Genomic DNA, 24169 nt, shown 5'->3' with positions numbered 1-24169 from the left:
GTCTTTAATTTTTGCCACTTTGATTACTATGTGTCTCGGTGTGTTTCTCCTTGGGTTTATTCTGTATGGGACTCTCTGCGCTTCCTGGACTTGGGTGTCTATTTCCTTTCCCATGTTAGGGAAGTTTTCGACTATAATCTCTTCAAATATTTTCTCTGGTCCTTTCTCTCTCTCTTCTCCTTCTGGGACCCCTATAATGCAAATGTTGTTGCGTTTAATGTTGTCCCAGAGGTCTCTTAGGCTGTCTTCATTTCTTTTCATTCTTTTTTCTTTAGTCTCTTCCGCAGCAGTGAATTCCACCATTCTGTCTTCCAGGTCACTTATCCGTTCTTCTGCCTCAGTTATTCTGCTATTGATTCCTTCTAGTGTAGTTTTCATTTCAGTTATTGTATTGGTCATCTCTGTTTGTTTGTTCTTTAATTCTTCTAGGTCTTTGTTAATCATTTCTTGCATCTTCTCAATCTTTGCCTCCATTCTTATTCCGAGGTCCTGGATCATCTTCACTATCATTATTCTGAATTCTTTTTCTGGAAGGTTGCCTATCTCCACTTCATTTAGTTGTTTTTCTGGGGTTTTTTCTTGTTCCTTCATCTGGTACATAGCCCTCTGCCTTTTCATCTTCTCTGTCTTTCTGTAACTGTGGTTTTTGGTCCACAGGCTGCAGGATTGTAGTTTTTCTTGCTCCTGTTGTCTGCCCTCTGGTGGTTGAGGCTATCTAAGAGGCTTGATGGGAGGCTCTGGTGGTGGGTAGAGCTGACTGTTGCTGTGGCGGTCAGAGCTCAGTAAAACCTTAATCCACTTGACTGTTGATGGGTGGGGCTGGGTTCCCTCCCTGTTGGTTGTTTTGCCTGAGGCAACCCAACACTGGAGCCTACCCTTTGCTCTTTGGTGGGGTTAATGGCAGACTCTGGGAGGGCTCACGCCAAGGAGAACTTCCCAGGACCTCTGCTGCCAGTGTCCTTATCCCCACGGTGAAACAGAGCCACCACTTGCCTCTGCAGGAGACCCCCCAACACCAGCAGGTACGTCTGGTTCAGTCTCCCCCAGGGTCACTGCTCCTTCCCCTGGGTCCCGATGCACACATTACTTTGTGTGTGCCCTCCAAGAGTGGGGTCTCTGTTTCCCCCAGTCCTGTCACAGTCCTGCAATCAATTCCCACTAGACTTCAAAGTCTGATTCTCTAGGAATTCCTCCTCCCGTTGCCGGACCCCCAGGTTGGGAAGCCTGACGTGGGGCTCAGAACCTTCACTCCAGTGGGTGGACTTCTGTGGTATAAGTGTTCGCCAGTCTGTGAGTCACCCACCCAGCAGTTATGGGATTTGATTTTACTCTGATTGCGCCCCTCCTACCGTCTCACTGTGGCTTCTCCTCTGTCCTTGGACGTGGGGTATCCTCCTTGGTGAAGTCCAGGGTCTTCCTGTCAATGATTGTCCAGCAGCCAGTTGTGATTCTGGTGCTCTCGCAAGAGGGAGTGAGAGCACGTCCTTCTACTCCGCCATCTTGGTTAATCTCCAAGACTTTAATTTTTAAGAACAGTTTTAAGTTTGCAATAAAATGGAGAGGAAGATAGAGATTTCCTTAAACCCCCTGTCCCCACACATGCATAGCCTCCCTTGTTATTAGCATCACTCACTAGAATGTACATTTTTACCAAGGATGAACCTACATCAACACACCACAATCACCCAAAGTCCATAGTTTACCTTCGTGTTCACTCCTGATGTTGTACATTCTAAGGGTTTAGAGAAATGTATAATTACATATATCCATCATTATAATATCATACAGAATATTTTAATTGCCCTAAAAATCTTCTGTTCTCTGCCTATTCATCTCCCTCCCCACCTCCTCCCACTCCCAACCACTGATTTTTTTCCTTGTCTCTACAGTTTTGCCTTTTCCAAAATGTCAGACAGTTGGAATCATATGATACATAGCCTTTTCAACTTGGCTCCCTTCACTTAGAAAATTCCTTTAAGGTTCCTCCATGTCTTTTCATGGCTTGATAGCTCATTTCTTTTTAGTGCTGAATAATATTCCACTGTCTGGATGGACCACAGTTCATTTATCCATTTACCTACTGATGGACGTCTTGGCTGATTACAAGTTTTGGAAACAATGTTTAAAGCTGCTATAAACATTTGTGTGCAGGTTTTGTGTGGAGATAAGTTTTCAACTCCTTTGAACAAATACCAAGGAGTGTGATTGCTGGATCATATGGTAAGAGTAGGTTTAGTTTGTAAGAAACTGCCAATCTGTCTTCCAAAGTGGCTGTACAATTTTGCATTCCCACCAGCAGTGGGAAGATGCTATACATCTTCACCAGCATTTGGTGTTATCAGTGTTCCAGAGTTTGGCCATTCTACCAGGTGTTTAGTGGTATCTCATTGTTGTTTTAATTTTCATTTCTCTGATGATATATGATGTGGAACATCTTTTCATATGCTTATTTGTCCTACAAATATCTTCTTTGGTGAGGTGTTTGTTAAGATCTTTGGTCCATTTTTTAACAGGTTGTTTGTTTTCTTATTGTTGAATTTTAAGAGTCCTTTGTATATTTTGGATAATAATTCTTCATCAGATGAGTCTTTTACAAATATTTTCTCCCAGTCTGTGGCTTATCTTCTAATTCTCTTGATATTTTCTTCTTCTGCTGATTTTTGGTTTAGTTTGCTCTCTTTCTAGTTCCCTGAGGTGTAAAGTTAGATCGTTAATTTGGGATCTTTCTTCTTTTGTAATCTAATTATTTATTGCTATAAACTTCCCTCTTAGTACTGCTTCTGCTTCATCACATATATTTTGGTATGTTGTGTTCTTGTTTTCGTTTGTCTCCAGATATCTTCTAAATTTCCTTGTGATTTCTTCTTTGACTATTGTTTGTTTAAGAGTGAGATGTTTAATTTCCATGTATTTGTGGATTTTTCTGTTTTCCCTCTGTTACTGATTTCTAGTTTCAACCATTGTGGTTGGAAAAGAAACTTTGTATGATTTTAATCTTCTTAATATTGTTTTGTGGCCTAACATATGGCTTATCTTAGAGAATGCTTTATGTGACTCAAGAAGAATGTGTAGTGTGTTGATGTTGGGTGGAGTATTCTGTATGTCTTTTGGGTCCAGTTAGTCTATAGTGTTGTTTCATTCTGTTTTCTTACTGATCCTCTGTCTGGTTGTTCTACATATAGCTAAAAATTGAGTATTGATATCTTCTACTATTATTATTACTGCTCTCTGTTTCTTCAGTTCTGTCAATGTTTGCTTCATATATTTGGGAGATCTATTAGATGTATACATACTTATAATTGTTATGTCTTCCTGGTGAACTGACTTTTTCATCATTATATAATGACCTTCTTTGTCTGTTCTGACAGTTTTTATCTTAAACTCTATTTTGTCTGGTATAAGAATAGCCATCCCGATCTCTTTAGATTCTCATTTACATGAAATATCTTTTCCCAACCTTTTACTTTTGGCCTGTGTGTGTCCTTGGATCTAAAGTGAGTCTCTTATAGCTTGGAGAAGAAGAAATAAAAATTATTATTTGCAAATCATGATTATGTACTGTGGAAAAAGGAACTTCGGAATGTAGTCAGTATTGCTAAGAGAGCTATTTAAAATGGAACTGGAAGGCCATTAAGGAAGCAGGGCCTATGCACATTGTCACCAGCTGGAACCATGAGCTTTTGAATTGGGCCAAATCATAAATATTACATGGACTCTAAAGAAAATCTACAACCTGCCACAGTAACGAACTTTTACCTTCCTCTAGTGATAGCCTTTAGCAACCAATCATGTAAAGATAAAAATAGCTTCAGCTTGCCAGCACCAATCATAATTCTTTTGAAACAACCTTTGCAACCTTGTGGGGGTTTTTGCCTTTATAAACCCCTGCCTTTTATCTCCTCCTTGGAACACATTTTCAACTCTTGCTCAAATCAGTGTCTCCCGAACTGGAATTCTCAGACCCCAAATAAAGCCTTTATTTCTTTGTAGTAAATTAAAAAAAAAAAAAAAAAGTGAGTGTCTTATAGAAAGCATAGAGTTGGATCTTGTATCTTAATCCATTCAACCAATCTATGTACTAATTGCTTTTTTAAAATTAACCTTTTTGTTTTAAAATAGCTTTTGGCTTACAGAAAAGATGCAAAGATAGTACAGAGAATTCCTCTGTACTCCACTCTCAATTACTCCTGTTGCTAAGAACTTTATGTTAGTAAGATTTACATATTTCAAATATATTTGTACAATTAATGAACCAATATCGATATATTTTATTATTAATTAAAGTTCATATCCATTTAAATTTCTTCAGTTTTTACCTTTTGTAGTTTTTCTGTTCTAGTATGCCATCCAGGATTCCTCATCCCTCATGCGTTCTTAAGCTCTTATAGGTTGTGACAGTTTCTCAGACTTTCCTTGTTTTGGATGACCTTGACAGTTTTGAGTACTGATCAGGTATTTTGTGGGACGTTACTCACTTTGAGTTTGTCTGATATTTTTCTCATTATTAGACAGTGGTTATGGGTCTTTGGAAAGAATATCATAGAGGTAAAATGCCATTCTCATCACATGATATCAAGGATACATGCATGATAACAGGACTTATCACGGATGGTGTTAAGCTTGATCACCTGGCTAAGGTAGTGTTTGTTAGATTTCTCCATTGTAAAGTTACTAATTTTTTCCCCTCTTTCCATAAAGTACTCTTTGGAAGGAAGTTACTATGTGCAGTCCAAACTTAAGTAGTGGGGAGTTGTGGTCCACTTCCTTGAGGGTGGAGTATCTACATAAATTATTTGGAATTCTTCTGTACGTGAAATTTGTTTATTGTTTATCATTTATTTATATCAGTGTGTACTCATAGATATTTATTTTATACTCTTGAATATAATCCCATACTATGTTATTTATTTTATTGCTCAAATTGTTACATCCAGTTGGCTTCTGTGTCCCTTTGACATACCTCCATCATTGTACAGTTGTTCTTGTGTATTTTCTTCCTTTCAGGCACTGCAAGATGCTACAGGCTCATCCTGTATGCTCCTTGCCCCAGCCCCAGAATCCGCCATTTCTCCAGGGAGCTCTGGTTCTGCTTATTGGAGAACAGGAGTAGAAATCAAGATCTGAGCACTGGGTGTGCTAATTTGTACTGGGGTGTTATTGTTTCTAGGCTTTCTCAATGAGCAGAGCTTGGAATTACATGTGTGTATGCTAACATGTGTACGTACATATATCTAATTATTTCTGTATTTATCCATATGTATCTATAGAAAGCAAAATATGAATTCATACTGGTATCTCCAACTCTAATGAAGTGTTACAGGGCTCATTCTGGCCTTGTCCTTTTGCTTATCTGTAATCTCCCACTTTAATAGTGAGACACCTGGCTCCCACCACCTACCATCCATATACTTATTCATTCAGTCCCAGTATGTATGTATACATGTAACTACATAAGAAATAATTTTGACAATTGGAGTACAGTGCTTATGTACAATTCTTCTTGTCTTTAATTATAGTCTCCACGCAGTTCTAAAATTACTTAGGCCAACATGTTTTCTCCCTACTGATTTGCTAATATTCTGCTAAGGAGTTTTGTATCTATGCTTGTGAGGCACATTAATATGTAATTTTCTTTCTTTATATTATTGGAGTCAGGCTTATTTTCTTATTTGTTCATTTATTTATGATTGGGTTTATGCCTTATAAAAATAGTTGGGAAGTATTCCTTCTTTCTCTATTTTCTGAAAAAGTTCATAAGTTTGATATTATTACTTTTAAAAATTTTTAATAGAATCTACCATAGTCCAGAGCTTTTTTTGTCTGGGAAAGTTTCTAATTTCCTTTAAAGATGAAGTGCTGTTCAGATTTTAAATTTCTTTTTGTATTAGAAATTTATTGTTGTGTTGTCTCTTCTTTTATTTCTTGTGTTTGTAATTTGTGTTTTGTTTTACCTTTTTAAAAATTATTTTAGCCAGTTATTTATTAATTTTCTTAAACTTGAAAGAAAGCCAGGTTTTGGCTTTGTTGGTTTTCTGTTTGTGTTTTTGTTTCCTTGACTTCTGCTCTTATCTTTATTATTTCCTTCTCCCTACTTACTTTGGGCTTAATTTATACTTTCTTTATAGCTTAAAGTGAAAATTAGATGCTTGATTATCTACCTTTCTCTTCTAATATAAGCATTTAAGGCTTTTAAGCTATGAATACTTATATTAAATCATTATATTTAAAGGGTGGTTATATTCCTCAAATTTTGGCATATTGTGTTTCATTACCATTCATTTTGAAATATTTCTAGATTTTTGTTGTGTTTTCTTCTTTGACCATGGGTAATTTAGAAATGTGTTGCTTAATTTCCAAATATTTGGAGATCTTTCCAGATATATTAGTGTTATTTAGTTCTAATTTAACTCTTTTTCTTTTCTTTATTTCTTTTTTTTTCTAGTTCTTTAAAGATTATTAACCTCATTTTAGGTCCCAGAAGATGATCTTTCTTGGTGAGAAAGTTCTTTGTGAACTAGAAAAAAATAAATGTGTATTCTATATGTGTTTTGTGAACTACTCTGTAAATGACAGTTAGGTCTAGTTGGCTGTTGGTGTTGTTAAAATTTTCTATAGTTTTATTCATTTTTGCTTGCTTACTTTATCAGTTTCTGAGAAGTGTATATTAAAATTTCCAACTATCACTGGGATTTTGTCTCTTTTTTTCTTTTAGTACTCTCAGTTTTTACTTCTGCATATTTTTTATTTAAATAGCATTCTATTCATGTTTTGTAGACTCAGTGTCTTATCTCTCTGTTCATATCAACTGTATTTCTCTTTTAGTTTTCTTCAGCATCCCACATTATATCTTCCCCTGTAATTTTTTTCCAGTTTGTAGGTTTTGTTTAATGTCTTTCATATCTTCTCCAAGGTCTTGACTTAAGAGTGAGGTACAAAAATGCTAGTTGGAACATGTATGTTTATGGGTGGGACCTCACTGTAGCATGATAGAGTGGGGATCAGGCTGTTTTGTTGGGGACCAGCACATGCTAGTATTTGTGGCAGAATTAATCTGTTCTCTTGGTTTAGTGTTATGGTTCTCCTCCTGGGAACCAAGTATTTCAAAGGGGTTGGAGTTCTAAAACTTTGGAATGAAACTTTCACTTAAACCCTATTTTTCAGCACAGCCCATGCTTACCATTTTCAGCAGTATCTTGCATGTATTTTTTGTATTCTAAATATTTTCTGAACATTTTCTGAAGATGTATTCTCTGAATGGCCACCAGGGTGAGTGAGGAATAGTAGCCTGGCTGAAGAAGCCTCCGGTTTCTAGGGGAGGGATGTTGATGAAAACTTATGATGACCATCAGTGAATCTCCTTTTCACCCAAGTCCCTTTACCAGCATTAAAGAGTAACTAGTGACTCCACTATCTGAGCCTTTCCAGATTTTTGTAATGGAAATGTGGACTAAGAATGCTGCCTACCATATCAATAAACAAAGGATGCTGCAGTCATCAGCAATTGCAACCATCCCCAACAGTGAGCCCTGAGGGAGTTCAGGATGGAAACCAGGAATGCCTGCCATTTGGCAGTCAAGTGCTGCAGCACCCCACCCCACCCACACCCCTCTCCCCGCAGTGTACCCTGAGGAAAACACAGGATACTGGCCCCAGACAGCTGAGGTACATATCAAAGGGATGGTTTTAGTGAGCCTGGACTCTTTGTATCTTCCCATACACAGAAAAGCGCTAAATTCCTTAACTTGACGTCTGGTTTTCTTTTATTAACAGTAATCCTTTGCTCCGACTACCTGGTGTTGTTACAGAAACTCCTGTATATCCTGGCATCCCCCCTTCCTCCTCAGAACAGTTTTCTCAGCGTTATCTGAGAGGCTGTCTCCCGGGCTCGGCTCGAAGTCCTAAGAATGTCTGCCGAATAGGTTGTGCATTTTTTTCAGTTGACAGAAACCAGTTTGTTTCTTGTTGAATTGCCTCCTAGCAGGCTTACATTTTAGCTTTTTTAAGTTTTGTTAACTCAGTTACTATCCATTGTCCATTTAATTTCTCTCATCTGAAATTTTGCTGACGTCTTTCTTCTTCTGTCATATTTTTTTCTATTCTTTTTATCCTATGTTCTTGCCTTTTCAATTTATTTATTGTCATTTTAGTGGTGTTTCCAGAGGGGTGAAAGATAAGTTCATATATAGCCATGTTTTAACTGGAAGTCTTATTGCAGTGGGTACATATTTTATATTTTACTGAATACTGTGAAATTGCTTTTCAAAGTGCTACATTGATTTATGTTTGTTTTGGGTTGGTCTCAGCCATCCATACTGATGCTATTTTCTAGAAATGGCAGAGGGCACTCCTCTGGGCTACTTGTGGCAAGCCTCACAGACATTTCCCCAGCTGAAGACAATGCTGAGGCTGGACCAGCCCTTTTGGTTCTTACGATTGCAAGACACACCTCAGCAACTACTATCAGGGAACTTAGAAGAAACAAGGTTTGTTACTCACATGTCCTGGAGGGTACAAGCCATGTCCTGGACCACTTAGCAATGTCCAGGGGGCAGGGGGGGAGGTGGGAGAGAGAGAATGAATGTGTGGGCCTGGTGTTGCTGGTGAACTTAAGTTTCTTCCTTTGTAGCGAAAGAATTCGGAGATGATGTGATAGGTAAGAATCAGATTTATTTAGAGAGAAACACACTCCACAGACAGAGTGTGGACCATCTCGGAAGGCAAGAGGCAAGAGACCTCGAAAGATGGCATGGTTAATTTTTATGGGGTGGGTAATTTCATAGGCTAACGAGTGGGATTATTCCAACTATTTTGGGGAAGAGGCGGGGATTTCCAGGAATTGGGCCACCACCCACTTTTTGACCTTTTATGGTTGGCCTCAGTCAGAACTGTCATGGCACTGGTGGGTGTGTCATTTAGCTAATGTATTACAATAAGAGTATAATGAGGCTCAAGGTCCACTGGAAGTTGAATCTTCCGCCATCTTGGACCCAGTTGGTTCTAACCAGTCTTTGTCATGTACTATGGCTATATCATTCTTTCAAAGGTTGTGCCTGCCCCCTTCCCTCCTGTTTCACTGGTGCTCTCTCTGCCTTTATTGGGGTTGATGGTGGGGTGCTGGGGTTTTGAGGGTTCACTCTGTATTGGTGAAATTAAAACATAAGAGCAGGAATTAAAGCACGGGAAGGGAAAAGCAAGCAGTGGGTCAGTCAGTTATCTAGGTCCACCAGAGCTTTCCAATAAGGGGGACTCATGGGTGGGGCAGCCTGGCTCTTTATCTAGTTGTGTAGAGGGCAATGTGTTCTTTCCAAGATAGATGTCTTTGAAATGGATGCCTCAGCAATCAAAAGCTTAATGTCAGACACTTACATTACAATCAAAAAAGCTAATTGTCAGGTACCTACACTACAGGGTTCCAACTAATAGCTGAAATTTCCCCAGAGCCACTTAGTAAGTCATCTGTCCTTTCCCCAGGGAAGCTGCCTCTATTTCTATTGTGTTCACTTACCCATTCAACAGGTAGTCACTGCTTCAGTAGTATAAGAATGACCTAGAATAGTGCCCTAAAGATAAGAGTGCTCAAAAACAGACTGACAAGGTTTTTGTAATTCTAAAGCTTGCAGTCTAGGGCCATCCTTTAGCTCTCTACTTGGACACCTCCCCTGGGCAGTTTTCCCTGATTACACCCTCCCCCACACATCCAGGCCTACCAATGCGATGGTGGTACAAGGGAGAGAATTACCAAATCAATTATTCTGCACTGCATGATTTTAATTATATGTGTATCTTGCCTGCCAGTCTCTTAGCTCTCTAGCACAGGGATTAGGTCTTTTTGGCCTTTATCTCCCAAATCCAGCATATGCTTGTATGTCAAAAATTGTTCAAGAAACTTTGTCATAAATTAACCCTAAATTTGATTTCAAAAGGGCTTTAGAGGTAATAGAGCATCAATCAAACAAAATTAAACTGTATTTTGAATTTATTTTAATACTCAGTTTCAGATATATTATGACATTTAATTACTAATTTGCTTTCATTTAAGTTAGAGCCGTACTGTGCAAAAAAAGAAAGGAAATGTGCTTAGCTAGAACAAATATTCAGGATAAAAAAGTAGATACAGAAATATAGGGCTAATCATATACTGCATAGACTATCTTGTAAAAAAAAATGCATGTATGTGTACACATACACACACACACACACACACACACACACACACACGGCAATGAACTAAATTTGGCAATGGGGTAAAATTTGACTCCTCTATAGTAATTTGAAGAGAAGATTTAATTGATTTCAACTATGACATGGTTATTCACACACACATACCCCCCAAGAGAGGCAGTTTTCCAAGTAACTTTGGGAAAATTAAAAATTTTCTGGTTCAAAACTTTTTAAAGCCAATTCAATGAGCTTCATCAAAATATCTAATATTAGCCCTACTCACAAGCACTTAGTGATAAGTGTTAAGGAAATACAACAAAGTAATGGGAAACCAACTTAAGATTGTCTTATTCATTGTATACTTATTTGTTGTCTGTTTCTCCCACTTAATTCACTACTATTATTCTAATATCTACAAGAATGCATAGTAATGAATACATATGCAATACACAGACAAGGCTTATAACAAGATAGTATTAAATATGAGGAAAATATAAACTGATCCAGAATGGAAATTATTTAGTCAAATGAAATATCTTGAATGAATAGATGCTATAATTGGATAAAGCTAAAATTCCACTACTATATTGAGCATAGGCAAGTGACACTTTACAACTGAAAATGAAATAATGGTTGAAAAGGGATTAAAACTCTTTGGAATTTAGGCATGCCAAGCCCAAATCGCTGAACTTTCAATTACAGATTCAATGACCATCTAGACACTAAACAGAAAAATTGTGCATGGAGACCTTGGTTCCAGCCACAAGTATGTCACTCGAAGATTTTGGCCAAGGAGACATAGTTTCCTCAATTATAAAATGGGTTATGAATACCTGCCCTGCCTTCTTTACAGAACTGTTGTAAAAATCAAGTACAATTGACATTTATATATTCTTATTCTTTAGTAATCAATTACAAGCAAAATGTCCTTATTACAATCAACACTGAGAATCAGAATGTCACTGTGGCAGGCATGGAGGTGGGCCCCTTGAATCTCTCTTGAAAGAAGAACATGCTGATCAAAAAGTTATTTGTCCGCCTGTAGCTGTAGCACCTTCTGGGTCTCCCAGAGCATGTGAAGGTCGTGTTTTCCTGGGCAGCCTCTGGCAGTGACTTAGCATGGTGGTGACTAAGACCTGGCCATTTCTGCACAACACGGGGCACTCTCCTCTGTGGGCAGTCTTTGCTCTGGATCTCACCAATGGGCTGGCCAAGCCTCTCCCAGAGCTGCATCTCAGTCTGATGCTTTTCCTGCCCATTCCTCTCTCCTTCCCTGTTCCTCTCACAGGAGTCAGAGTTACGTCATAGCCTGAAGGCTCTCCTGTCTATTCCTATTCCTTCTTCCCTTGATCTTTCTTAGGCATTGCCTCCAATAAATATTAGCACTTGTAACTCTTGTCTTGGCATCTGAGTTCCAGAAGACTCAACTAACGTGGCCCCCCAAATCCCAATCCTCTGAAGCAACCTCTGTCACTATTATGAATGTTATATTTCTTTCCAGAGATTTTCATATGTATAAGCATTGTGAGCATTTTATTTTAAGATGGCTCTACTTCTTTTTCCTTTTAGCATCATCTCATGCACTTATGAATAATAGGTGATAAAGCATTTTTTAAAATGTAAGCCTCATACAATGCTAACCACCACCTGATGTTCATGGACTTTTAACAGCAACAGTGCCTGAGGAAACTCTGAAACATTTCTTGAGAACACAGCATTGAGTGGCACGGCCCTGGTGAGAAGTGCATCAGAGTCATCTGTAATCTTTCAATAACTTTTTAGGGTGAGGGTCATATTCTTTCTGCCCTCAAGCCTGTGTCCTCTCTGCAGAGTCTGTTTCTATGCTGGTCCTGGGCTTCATTTGTATTGTTTTCATTGATATCTCTTGCCTTCTCATTCTTTCTGGCTTTACTTCTGCATTAAAGCTACAATTACATAAATACTCCATATATTTCACACGTAGGCTTTGGAAACATTTGAAATCACTCTGTACTATTAATTTCAATCAGCACTTCTTTTTTTTTAAACTTTACACCACTACAAGAGTTTGTTTATTTATATATTTTAACGTGGGTAAATCTGCATTTTCAAATTGTTTCTCTCTGTCTCTTTTAAATTTAACTTTTCAACTTGATTATAAAATTCCCTAGGGCAGAGAATGTACCTGGGAAGATATGCTTGGATGGAACTAGGCACATGGATAAAAATCTGGGATCTCTTATATTGAGTAAGATCAATGACATCTTTGAGCCTGTTTCCTCATCTGTGTTGTGAAACAGGAATAAAATGTAATCCTCTTAGCTTTGAGTGGGGACAATATCATGACATGTGTAAAGTTCCTGCAAGATACTAGCACTAATTCGAGGACAGTTCTTTTCCTTTGAATGGAAGTCCACAAATGGAATTTAAAAAATTATACTTTCACTCAGACTTAAGCTTACTCCCTTTCTATGAATTTGCTAATTCCACTGGGCTTAAAGCTACTCTAAACAGAGTAGGCTGGAGATGGTCCTGTGGCCATTTCACACCATACTAAAAATATTTCTGATTTCTGTCCTTCAAGTGGTGTTCACAAGTGATTTGTTTTTCCATACCACATCCTTTCCTAAAATTGAATTTCCAGAATTATAAATAAAATAGAGCTAACATTCACCAACACCTTTAGAATAAGGAATCATGAAAACATTGTAAATTCACAAGTCCAAACAATTTTGAAATAAAGAAAGGCAGCACCAAGTCCTATAAAGATCATAGATTTGGGACTTTTACCTAGACTTGTCAGTTGCCAGCTGCAAACATTGAAGCAATAGCTTCCTGTAACCTTTGCTGCTCATCTGTAACATGAGCATAAGGACCGTGTTTTTGGTTTTTTCTTTAGAAGATATTTTTTAAAAGCCAGTTTTTATTTTTGCATCTTATAAATATTTCTTCTGCAATTAGAGCTTTCAAAACCACAATGGATTTTCCAATTTCCATGATAGAATGTTTCTCTTTTCTATGGAGTCAGAGAAGTAATCCCTTGAAGCCACAGAAAATAATCTTTTGAAACAAAGGAAAAAAATGATAGAGGCATTGGATCCACTGAACTGAAGATGAAACAAAGACCAGGCTACATAAGTGAGAAGTGTCTGCTGAGAGGGAGGGGCTGAGTCAGGTAACACTGTTCCCTGTGGATCCCAGTTTTATCCTTCCCGTCAATGAGTATAATAGGAAAATACTTGTAGTGTTCGATGATGTCTTCCACTGAATCAAACTTCTGAAACACAGAAGAGAAAGTTAATGAAAATTTAGGTACCTTTGTGTCTGTAGATTAAAGTACAGCCTAAGATGCTTCGTTTTATTTAGGTTAATTCATTTAACGTTTTTTAGATTGTAAAGGGGTATCAGAAAATGGTTTTTTTTTTTTTTTTTTTTTTTTTAAAAAAAGGATGTGACAAAGAAGCCCCTGAAGGATCAGTGATAAGATTAAGGTAACGAGGGTGACCAAAAGTGAGCCCTCCGCAGCTCTCGAAACTTCCCACCCACGGAGTGTTCACCAGAATCAGGTTACACTGGACAAGCTCCACTCTGTGGTTACATGTTCCTACCGTAAGCAGTTCGGATGGGTTAATTACACAGCAGTCAGCCACAGAGAATCCCTGGTGCCTCCCTTACCTTGCCCCCAGCTGTGACATACTAAAATGTAGAAGATCAGGGCTTGACCTTCACTTCGTAAACTAATGGGAAAGGTCTGCGGTGAAATCTCTCTCCTGTACACCCCTCTTGTTCTAAAGCATTCTAGACTAATCAGAAAGAATACTGATGGGCTTCTCTGGTGGTGCAGTGGTTAAGAATCTGCCTGCCAATGCAGAGGACACCGGTTCGAGCCCTGGTCCGGGAAGATCCCACATGCCGCGGAGCAACTAAGCCCGTGCGCCACAACGACTGAGCCTGTGCTCTAGAGCCCGCGAGCCACAACTACTGAAGCCCGTGTGCCTAGAGCCTGTGCTCCCCAACAAAAGAAACCACTGCAGTGAGAAGCCCTCTCACGGCAGCGAAGAGGAGCCCCTGCTCACCCCAACTAGAGAAAGCCCATGCGCGGCAACGAAGACCCAAGGCAGCCAAGAATAAAATAAATTAAAAAAAAAAAAAAAAGAATACTGATGACCACAGGGCTCCTGGTAGTTCTTGGCCAATTGAGGTTCCTTCCCTGGGCTTCTTGTGAAATAATGAGGTGACAGTGAATCATTACATTTTTATGTTTCTAGAGATGTACAGATAAAGTGCTGGGGTGATTTAATGGAAAGTAAGATGATTTCAAGTGTAGGGGAATCAAGAAGTACTTTGTGGAAGATACAGACTTGAAATGGGCTGACATTCTGGGTGAGCCAAGTGGACAAGGTGAGTTTAAAGATACTAAGAACAGAGGAAGACGAGTGTACAAAGACAGGTGCTGAGAACATGTGGGCACAGATAGGAATTCTGATGAGTTTGGCTGAGTTCTTGAAAGGGGCTATTGGGAGATGATCAGGAAGAAAGAGCTTGCACGACCTGCCTTTTGTAACTTAGGGCAACATTGTGAAGTGAACAGGGAGGGAAGAACAGACCTTCCCTGAAGAGCCAAGGAAACTGCAGCTCAGAGTGAAGAGTGACTTGCTCAGAGGTTACACAGCCAGAGGGCAGGACCAGGAACGCAATCTGGTTTTTCTGGACGTGTATCAGTTTCTTACTTGATGCAACTTTGCTTATGGCTTGTGAACCCACTGTTCCAACAGAGCAGTGTCCAGATGATGCAGCCTGAAGGAGGGAGCTGCACTGGGGACGACTTTGATTCTCTTTAGTTTTGTACATCCTCCCTCTGCCCAGCACAGAAATGTCTGCAAGCCTGAGGGATACTCAAGAGGGAATGAGATTGTCAAGGTCCAGGTCCTCATGGAGATTCATGCATTGCATTCAGGCGGGGGCAGACAGAAAGTAATTCCCTATCCAGATAGATCATTTCATTTAGGGTTAATTTGCTGTGGAAATAATCAACCTGGGGCTCAAGAACCTCATACAGTCCTCCCGGGGCCTTCCCTGACCTTGACCAGTCCCTGGATCCATTCCACTCCTGTTCTTCCTGGGAACTGAGTCAACAAACCTCCACCTTCCCCCTTATGCTCATTGAGTTGGTTTTGTCTTTTCATCTGAAAAGAGTCCTGATTAAGTCTGTAAGTAACTTGCCCCTCTGAGCCCATTACTGGATGTGTGGCAGAGTTTTCAATGAGATAACTTATCTGACCACCCCTAGTAAGTACACAATCAATACTAGTCTCTACCTGATGCTAAGGTAAGGTGGTTGTCCAGCAGGGACAGTAATTGTTCTGCTACAGTAGTTGTAAGTGGAGGGCTGTGGAGCCCAAATGCCTGAGTTCCAAGCAGGGCTTTCCCACACCCACTAGCGGTGTGTCCTTGGGCAAGTTTCTTACACGCTCTGTCTCAGTTTCTCTCTCTAGGAACAGTGATGGTAATATTAAGACCTACCTCCGAAGGTCATTGTGAGGGTTAATTGAGTTGACACACACAGCATTTAGAAGGGAGCTCTTTCTGCAGTGAGTGCTCAGTAAATGTCAGTCATTGCTATGACCTCCTCCCTTCCAAGTTTGCCAAGAACATGATGAAAGAGCCATGAAATCACTGTAGAAGTTTATAGACTCTCATTGTAAGCCTTTAGGAAGAAAGGAAGGACATTTTTGTATTTCATTTCTAGTCATAAATTAGGGACAGAATTTTCTTTCTCTTTCTTCATACTTGAAACAAAAAATAATTTATGAAAAGAGATTTTCCATGTAGAACTCTTCTACAAAATTGGGTAACCCACATGGCACAGAGAAAATTGTCTTTCCTGGGATTAATCTTTAGAGGGAAAAAGATTAATCTTGCTTTGTAATCTCACTCCTGTTTTCTTTAGGATGGTCCCAAAATAGTGAACTCAATACTAATTATTTATAATTACTGCAGGGATGATATTTTATATGAAATTGTAATTTTAACAAGTAGTAGGAAGCAAGCAAGGAAGAAATAAATAAGTTATTCTGTCATTTCTTATTACTGACTCCTAGTGAGAGGCTAACAACTGGTATATTACCCTAAAGATAATTTTTAAAAAAGATTATAATTAAGCTCTTACTTTTATATTAAATTCTTTTTTTCAGGAGGACAGCAAATACCATCCTAATATTAGATCTTAAAATTTGTTTAAACCTTTTGTGATTGCCCTAAATACCAACCATAGGCAATGTTTCACTGCCAGAAAGCTTAATCAATCTGTTTGAATACACACATGGGAGTGAAAGAAGACAAGAGAAAAAGAGGAAGATAGAGAGGTTCAAAGAGAGAAGGAGGAGAGAGAAGCAGACCAGGGAAGTGAGAAATAAACTCATTGGTTAATTCTCTCTGTTTCCTAGTCTTTGAACTTGAATTTATCAACTAAACGTCTATCATAATTTTCAGCAACTTATCACAAACATTTGCAGGACAAGGAAGGGTCCGATTAAAATTGTTCTCTTCTACTAGACTCCACAGAAATGTTGACAAATGTGATTTCTAAAACTTGGCAGCAGGTAAAGCTCTGCAGGTTATTAACAAGCAGGTGCCCCACTGGCTGGTCCAGGGCCGCCAGTGTTCTACCAGGTGATAAATAGGTGCATGCATAGATGAGCACAGATTAACAGGGAATCCTCTGGATGGCAGGGACTCTGCCTTACTCTGCTGTGTGTCCTCAGAATGAAGCATTGAATCTAGCATAATGTAGGCATAAAATTAAGGCTTGGCCCCAAAACTGAACAAATGAGAGACCTGGGCTGAAAGGTGGCCTCCAAAAGATATCCCATGTCCTAATTCCTGGAAGCTGTGAATATGACCTTCTAAGCAAAAGAGTGAATATTACTTTACATGGCAAAGTTGGGATTACATTAAGGATCTTGAGAGGAAGGTCTTGAGAGAGGGGCTGATCCTAGGTTATCTCTAAAAGCAACCACCTGAATCCTCATAAGATAGAAACGGAGGGAGATTCGCATGGAGAAGAGGAGGAGGCGTGTGACCTCAGAGGCAGAGATCAGAGTGATATGGCCACAAGCCAAGAAAGCCACAGTTTGCCAACAGCCACCGGAAGCTGGAAGAGGCCGGATCTTCCCCCAGAGCCTCCAGAAGAAGGGTGGCCTGTCAACACCTTGATTTCAGATTTCTAGACTCCAGAACTTCAAAAGAATACATATTTATTGTTTTAAGCTACCAATTTTGTGGTATTTTGTTACAGCAATCCCAGAAAACTAATATACTGCGTGCTCCCTGAATCTAAATTCAGACACGAGTTTCTAGCCACATGGCTAGCAGAATGATCCAAATTTATAATATACAGCAAAATGGACCTTCCCAGGCTCATTCTTTGCAGGTATATGTGGAGTTGCTAGCCTTCTGTGCTTGTGACAGGTGTCGACAAGCTGCGCCTTCCCAGGGGACCCGTCCAGGTTTCTCCTGCAACTCTCATGGCTCCATGTGAGCTTTTCATCTGTGTCCGGTACACACAGACCCAGTGAAAGGGCTTTAGGGTATCATTTAAGAGAGAAATGATACTTAGCACCTGCCTCTATGTATCTGGCACTCTCTTTACAGCATCTCATCTTACACTCAGAATACCTCCCTTGGAATAGGTGTCACTGCATTGTATGTGGGGATAAAGTCTAAAGTTTGAAAGACAATCAAAAAGCCACAGGAAATCAAAATTATGCTTGAAAACCTTGTGCCTCATTAACATTTCTCCTGCAGAGTTGGACTAAGATGCTACTTCTTTATTCAAACACCAGATGAAGTAGCTAGTACCTGGCTTGCATTTAGCAGAGCCTTGCTGTAGCAAATTCTTTATCTTTTCTTAGAGATGGGAGATTCTTCCTCAGCAAGGCAAAGGGCTCGAACTGTGAAAGGTGTGCAGGAACTGAGAACAATCTAGATCATCCCCCTCTTATACCAGGGCAGGCTCGTTCAGAAAAGAGGCAGGAAGAACTACCTGTAAATTGTGATTTTTCACCCAGGGCCTGGCACACAGTAAGCTCCACAGAAGTCTTAGCTTTTTAGCTTTTTTTCAACTGAAGTTCTGGGCTGTTTTCAAATGGGCTGGGGATCATTTGCATTTGCTATGATGCTATCTGAGACTATGTGAAAAAGTCAATATTTTTGCAGACTATATTGAACCCCAGCCTTGGCATGTACTAGCTGTGGCTGTGGGCCAGTTACTTCACATTTCTGTGCCTCAATTTCACCGTCTGTTAAATGGAGGTATCAACAGCACCTACCTCATAGGGTTGCTATGGGATTAAACCGATCAAGTTAATTAATAATTGTTAAATGCACAGAATAATGCCTGTGCATGATAAACGTATGTAAGTGTTAAATAAACACATGAAAAGGAGACTCTTGCTTGGGGGTTGCATGAGAGGAGAAAATTCCATAATAACACAAAAAGTGTTAAAAGAGGCATTTGAATTCTTTTTTTTTTTTTTTTTAGGTTATATAAATGAAAATTTATTTAGATTGAGAAAAAAAATCTCAAAATATTCAAGATTTTTGGGCTAAAAATACTACAAATATAAAAATCTAGGAAAATGATATGTCTATTTTATTTTTTTAATTTTTATTTTTCAATCGAAGTATAGTTGATTTACAATGTTCCAGGTGTACAGCAAAGTGATTCAATTATACATAGGCATTTGAATTCTTAAGGGGTCCTTGGTGACAATAATTAGAGCAGCTCACCTGAAAGCTGGTGGTCTAATCCAGGGGCTGTCATTATGACAACCTGCTGAGGCCTGCAGTGAACTGGCTAGCAATCTGATTCAACACTATTAGGAAGTTATCACAGGGTCACTGTTTCTTCTCTTTTATAAGTAGACCAAAGTATGGCTTGTTGGGAAAAAAGCTTTTTGGTTTTTTTTTAATGAGAACATCTATGAGCTGGAAGAAAATACAGGACAAAGGGATACTGAGCTGGAAATTCCATTAGCCATAGGTATCTGGACCTAAGGGGAACCATGCTTTAGTTATTGCCATGACTCAGTGATAATAATGAAAAAAAATCATAACTAACATTTACTGATATGTCAATAATCAGTGTTCTGAGTGTTTTACATTCATTAACTCACTAATCCTCATCACAAAAGAAAAATTTGGCTACTTCTCTTCTTAGTTTTGCTGTAACCCTTTCTTACTGTGGCAATATTTGACAGATTTATGTATTAATCTATTTATTCACTCATGTTCTCCTTTATGCCAAAACTTTCCCAGGCTGGAGCAAAGGCTGGTGAACTGATCCCATGGTAGGTAGTCTGGCGGGTGCTGACCACACCTCTCCAGCCACATATGAGTCTCAGAAAAGGACTCTGGGTCAGACCCTGGGTTTAAGCTGGAATCTTCACACACGTGCCTTCGTGAAGCATTTTGGTAGCCCTGGCAATAGTCCTTATTTTGATATCTATTGCAAAAAAATAGATATTCGTGTGACAGTTCTGGTTTCATACTGTACCAGTTTTCTTGGGCCTCCATAATAAAGTACCACTGACCGGAGTGAGGGTAGAGGGACTTAAATGACAGAAATTCATTTTCTCACAGATCTGGAGGCCAGAAGTCCAAGATCAAGGTGTCAGCAGGGTTGGTTTCTTCTGAGGCCTCTCTCCTTGGCTTGTAAATGGCCATTTTCTCCCTGTGACTTCACATCTGTGTGTGTCTGTGTCCTAAGCTCCTCTTCTCATAAGGGCACTACTCATATTGGATCAGGGCCCACCCTAGTGACCTCACTTTACCTTAGCCACCTCTTTTAAGACCCTATCTCCAAATACGGTCACATTCTGAGGTGCTGAGGGTTAGAATTTTCACATAGGAATTTGGGAGGGGGACACAGTTCAGCCCATAATATATACCAACAGATAAAATTGAGGTCTGGAGATGCTAAATGAGAATCACTGAATTATAGAAGTCTAGACTTGAAAAGAACATTTACAGTTGAAGAAATTAAAGCTCAGAGAAGTTAAGTGACTGGCCTGAGCTCATATACTTAGTGAATGGTGACAGAACTTGAACTCTGCCTTTCCCTCCCTCCCTTTTTCCCTTCCCTCCTCCCTCCCTCCCTCCCTTCCTAACTTCCTTCCTTCCTAGAAGTATTGAAAGACCAGCCTCTGTTTGCCCTCTTACTATCTGTGCATCTCTAGCCATTTACTTAATTTTCCAAGCCTCAGTTTCCCTACATCTAAGATAGGAATGACCATTATATCGAAGAGTTGTTGAGGGTTAAAATAAGATAATGCAGACAGACCAAGCCTAGCATAAACACAGCAAAAATCAATCTCCTTTCCCTTTTCTCTCTGATTTATTTATACAGTTATTAATGAATGCTTTAATTGAGTCATTCTTTCACCTAGCCACCTGTTAGCAGATGTGTACCAAGCACAGGCATGCTCAGTGTAGCACTGGATGCTGTGATCGAGGTCACATTCAATGTAGGGACACACACCTACCTAATGCCAACAGACGTCGTCAGAAATGGCTGCAGTGGGAGTTCAGCGATGGGTGGGGAAGGAGTGTGGCATTAACGTGGGGCTCAGTGGAGGCTTTCTGGCAGGCAGAATGTAGATGTGTCTTACAGAATGAGTTTTCTTTAACGGGCAAAGCAGGATAGAGGGTGCATGGAAGGGTCAGGATTGGCTGCCAGCCCCATGAGCTAAGACATGAGCGGGAATGCTTGTGGAAGGGGCTGGAAGGGTTAGATTACATTCTGCACCTCCAGGGCGGCTCTTTTCTCCGATGCTGCAGTCATGGGGATATGGAGGTGACTCGGCCAGCATCCCCTAGGTCTCCCTGTGTTGTTGTCCTTAGCCTGGAAAAGGGAAGTCATTGGGTTATACCCACCTCGTCTCCTCTGAGCCCTGTCCCCAGGGCAAACTGCTGATTCCTCTCCAGGAAGCGGATTTTCACGTTGTAGACTTTGTTCCCATAAAACACCACCAACACATAGGGCTCCGCCCTGGATTTTGTGGAACAGTCTCGGACCAAGAAGGTGCCATCCTGAAGCGAAAGGAAGAACGATGATCTTCTCAGGCATCAGAATCAGAATCCAACCTCCCAACTGTGGCAGCAGTGAAGCTTGTACGCCTGAGATTCCCAGACGGCTTCAGTTTTTGGCAAACCAGTTCTTTATTCAATTTAATTCAGTAAGTATTAATTGAGGGTTAGTTTGTCTAAGGGTTCTTATTTTCTGAGAAGTGCGCCAGTCAGATTACAACACCCCCTACTTCGAAATCTTCCAATATCCCCCGCTGTCCTCAGCGCCATGCCGACAACCGTAGCGTGATGTTCAAGGATCGACGCGCCAGCATCTCCTGCGGTTTTCTCTCTGTCTCTCCTGCAGTCTCCAGCCCCTGGATGATTGCACCAGTCAAGCCACCATTTCCCAGGGGCACCATCTTGCTTTTGGGTTCCCAGCTTTTGCACAAGCCACCCCCTCTGCATGGAATAGCCCTCTCCTTCCCTCCTTGGGGGTGCTTCCCTCCATCTGCCAATGTTCACATTTCCTGTTCTGTTGATGTTCAGGTTATTATCCTAGAGACAGTGGGAGCTACCGCAGGCTTTGAGCAGGAGAGGCTTTGAGCATTATAAGTTGGTCTGCATGGGGAGATGTCAATATAGGACTAGGGTCCCCAAAACAGATGTGGGGCTTCAAAGTCACTGGTGTCAAAATGAGTGACGAGACTGTATGAAGGAGAAGAAAATATAGCCTGAAGTGAGGTGAAAGGATGTTCAGGGCAAGGAAGAAGAGACAGGAAATGTTCTAAGGAGATGTCTCAAAGATAGACAGAAACCCAGAAGCTTCAGTGTCATAGAAGTGGAGTGGGGGAGAGCGAGGGTTTCCAAAAGAAGGTCAGCAGTATGAAATAGTCTGAGGGCTGTGAATAGGCCAACTATAAATATAATATAAAATAATCAGGCACACCCTGGAGAGTAGCTTAGGATGAAGGTCTGGTCGTAAAAGGCTAAGAAATGGAGAAATCCTCCTGAACATACACACACGTACAAGGCTTAGTTTTGTGGTTACATTGTGTCATTTATATGACGAAAAATACTGAAAAATCTGTAACTGTAATTACATAGATTCTTGTGTAGGTGGTTATAAATAATCTATAAAGAATAAATCTAGGTATGTGTGGTGCTTACTATCTATTCGTTATATAGATAGGTATTATATATGATAATTTATATTTATAATAACTGTTATATATATTATCTCCTGTATAGAATATATTTCATATCTATATGTTTATATATATCTATAACTAATATTTATAGATATGTGTACATATATAATAATGATTATAATGCTGTATAACAATACTATAAGTATATTAAATTTATAAATAATACTATAAAACTACAGTGATGCCATGATGATGCTGGCCGCCAAGGTTTACTGAAAACTGCTCTCAAGATGCCATGCACTTTACACACATTTCATTTGATCCTTACATAAAATTTGAGGAGGTATTTTATCCCCATTTTACAGGTAAGGGAATTAGGGCCTAATTGTCTAAGTGGATCCCCTCACACATCACAGCTAATCAATGGAACACCTGAAAGTCAAGGTGAAATTCTTGCTATAAATATACCAACCTCCAAGTACATAAAGTGGGTTCAAGGAATTTTCTGGAACCTGTTCTGCCAAAAACATTCAGCTGTAATTAAAGCCTTAAGACTCAAGCACATTCTTTTTTTAAAAAAATTCTTTTCCGTTATGGTTTATCACAGGATATTGAATGTAGTTCTCTGTGCTATACAGTAGGACCTAGTTGTTTATCTACTCTATACATAAAAGCTTATATCTGTTAACCCCAACCTCCCACTCCATCCCTCTTCCATCCCCCTCCCCCTTAGCAACCACCAGTCTGTTCTCTATGTCCCTGAGTCTGTTTCTGTTTCATAGATAGGTTCTTTTGTGTCAATGTGTATAACTGAATCACTTTGCTGTACAGCCGTAATGAACACAACATTGTAAATCAACTATACTTCAATAAAAAAAAAAAATTAAAAAAAAGAAAGACTCAAACACAGAACATTGCCGAAGATCACAAAGGGAGAGGAGGCCAAGACATGTGGGCAGTTTTGGGGGTTTATCATCTTAGACTCTGCAATGAGTTTGTCACAATGAATCTGGGCAATCCTGCAATTTGAATTAAATTATCTTACATAAGTGGAAAACACGTTTTGACAAAACTAACTGAGACAAACAAAATAGGAAAATATGAAGTCATTCAACTGAGATTCTGTTTTCTCAGTACTTTTTGGGAGGAGGCAGAAACAGGCACAGAGAAGGGGGCAAGGGAGCGTTGAGAGCGCCCAGACATAGCTGGAAGGACATTATGTGGCTTGTACATTGCCCTTCTAGTACCGTCCACACAGAGGCTCCTGGAAGCAGGTCTTCTAAGAGCTATTTTCCCTTGGGAAAGAGGCTAAGAGAGCGTGACCGCTGATTAGCCAAGAAGAGGCAGGGTCGGAGCTGGCACCACTGTGCCACCATTAGACCCAGCAGAGGTCAGCTGTGCATGAGATTCCCTGGGGAGAGGGAAGGGAGGGTGCCCCAGGCAAGCACCACCCAGCCACCTATGACTCCCCTTCCAGAACGTAAAGAACTCTAGTGGCTACTAGAGGCAGCTGTGATTTTGTGAAAAGAGCACTGATCTTGAATATAGATTCTGCCACTTTCTCTACCTTGTAATTGAAACCTTAGCATCGGTTTCCTTATCTAGAGAATGACATAGTTTCATTAATTCCTAATATGTTCAAGATACTTTATTAACAACTGTATTAATTTCCTACTGTTGCTATAACAAATTCCTATGAACTTAAAGGACTAAATCACAAATTTATTCTCTTACAATTCTGGGGGTTGAAGTCCAACATGGGTCTCACTAGGCTAAAATCAAGGTCTCAGCCAAGCTGTGTTCTTTCTAGA

At 39.8% G+C, this 24169-nt stretch overlaps 1 protein-coding gene across 1 annotated transcript in view; it reads right to left on the bottom strand.

The window, feature by feature from the left end:
* Nucleotides 1-13270: 13270 nt before the first annotated feature.
* Nucleotides 13271-24169, bottom strand: part of CLNK (cytokine dependent hematopoietic cell linker) — a 118613-nt gene continuing 107714 nt past the window's right edge. Inside the window, exons 17-18 of the mRNA XM_057546318.1 lie at nucleotides 21076-21231; nucleotides 13271-13417 (exon numbers count right to left, since the gene is read on the bottom strand). Of these exons, the coding sequence (XP_057402301.1) occupies nucleotides 13271-13417; nucleotides 21076-21231 (303 nt within the window). The remainder of the gene's footprint in view (nucleotides 13418-21075; nucleotides 21232-24169) is intronic.

Source organism: Balaenoptera acutorostrata, chromosome 5 (genome assembly GCF_949987535.1).
Source record: "Balaenoptera acutorostrata chromosome 5, mBalAcu1.1, whole genome shotgun sequence".
Lineage (NCBI taxonomy): Eukaryota > Metazoa > Chordata > Mammalia > Artiodactyla > Balaenopteridae > Balaenoptera > Balaenoptera acutorostrata.
The sequence above is the reverse complement of the archived record's forward strand: the minus strand, read 5'-3'. Positions and strand labels throughout refer to the sequence as shown.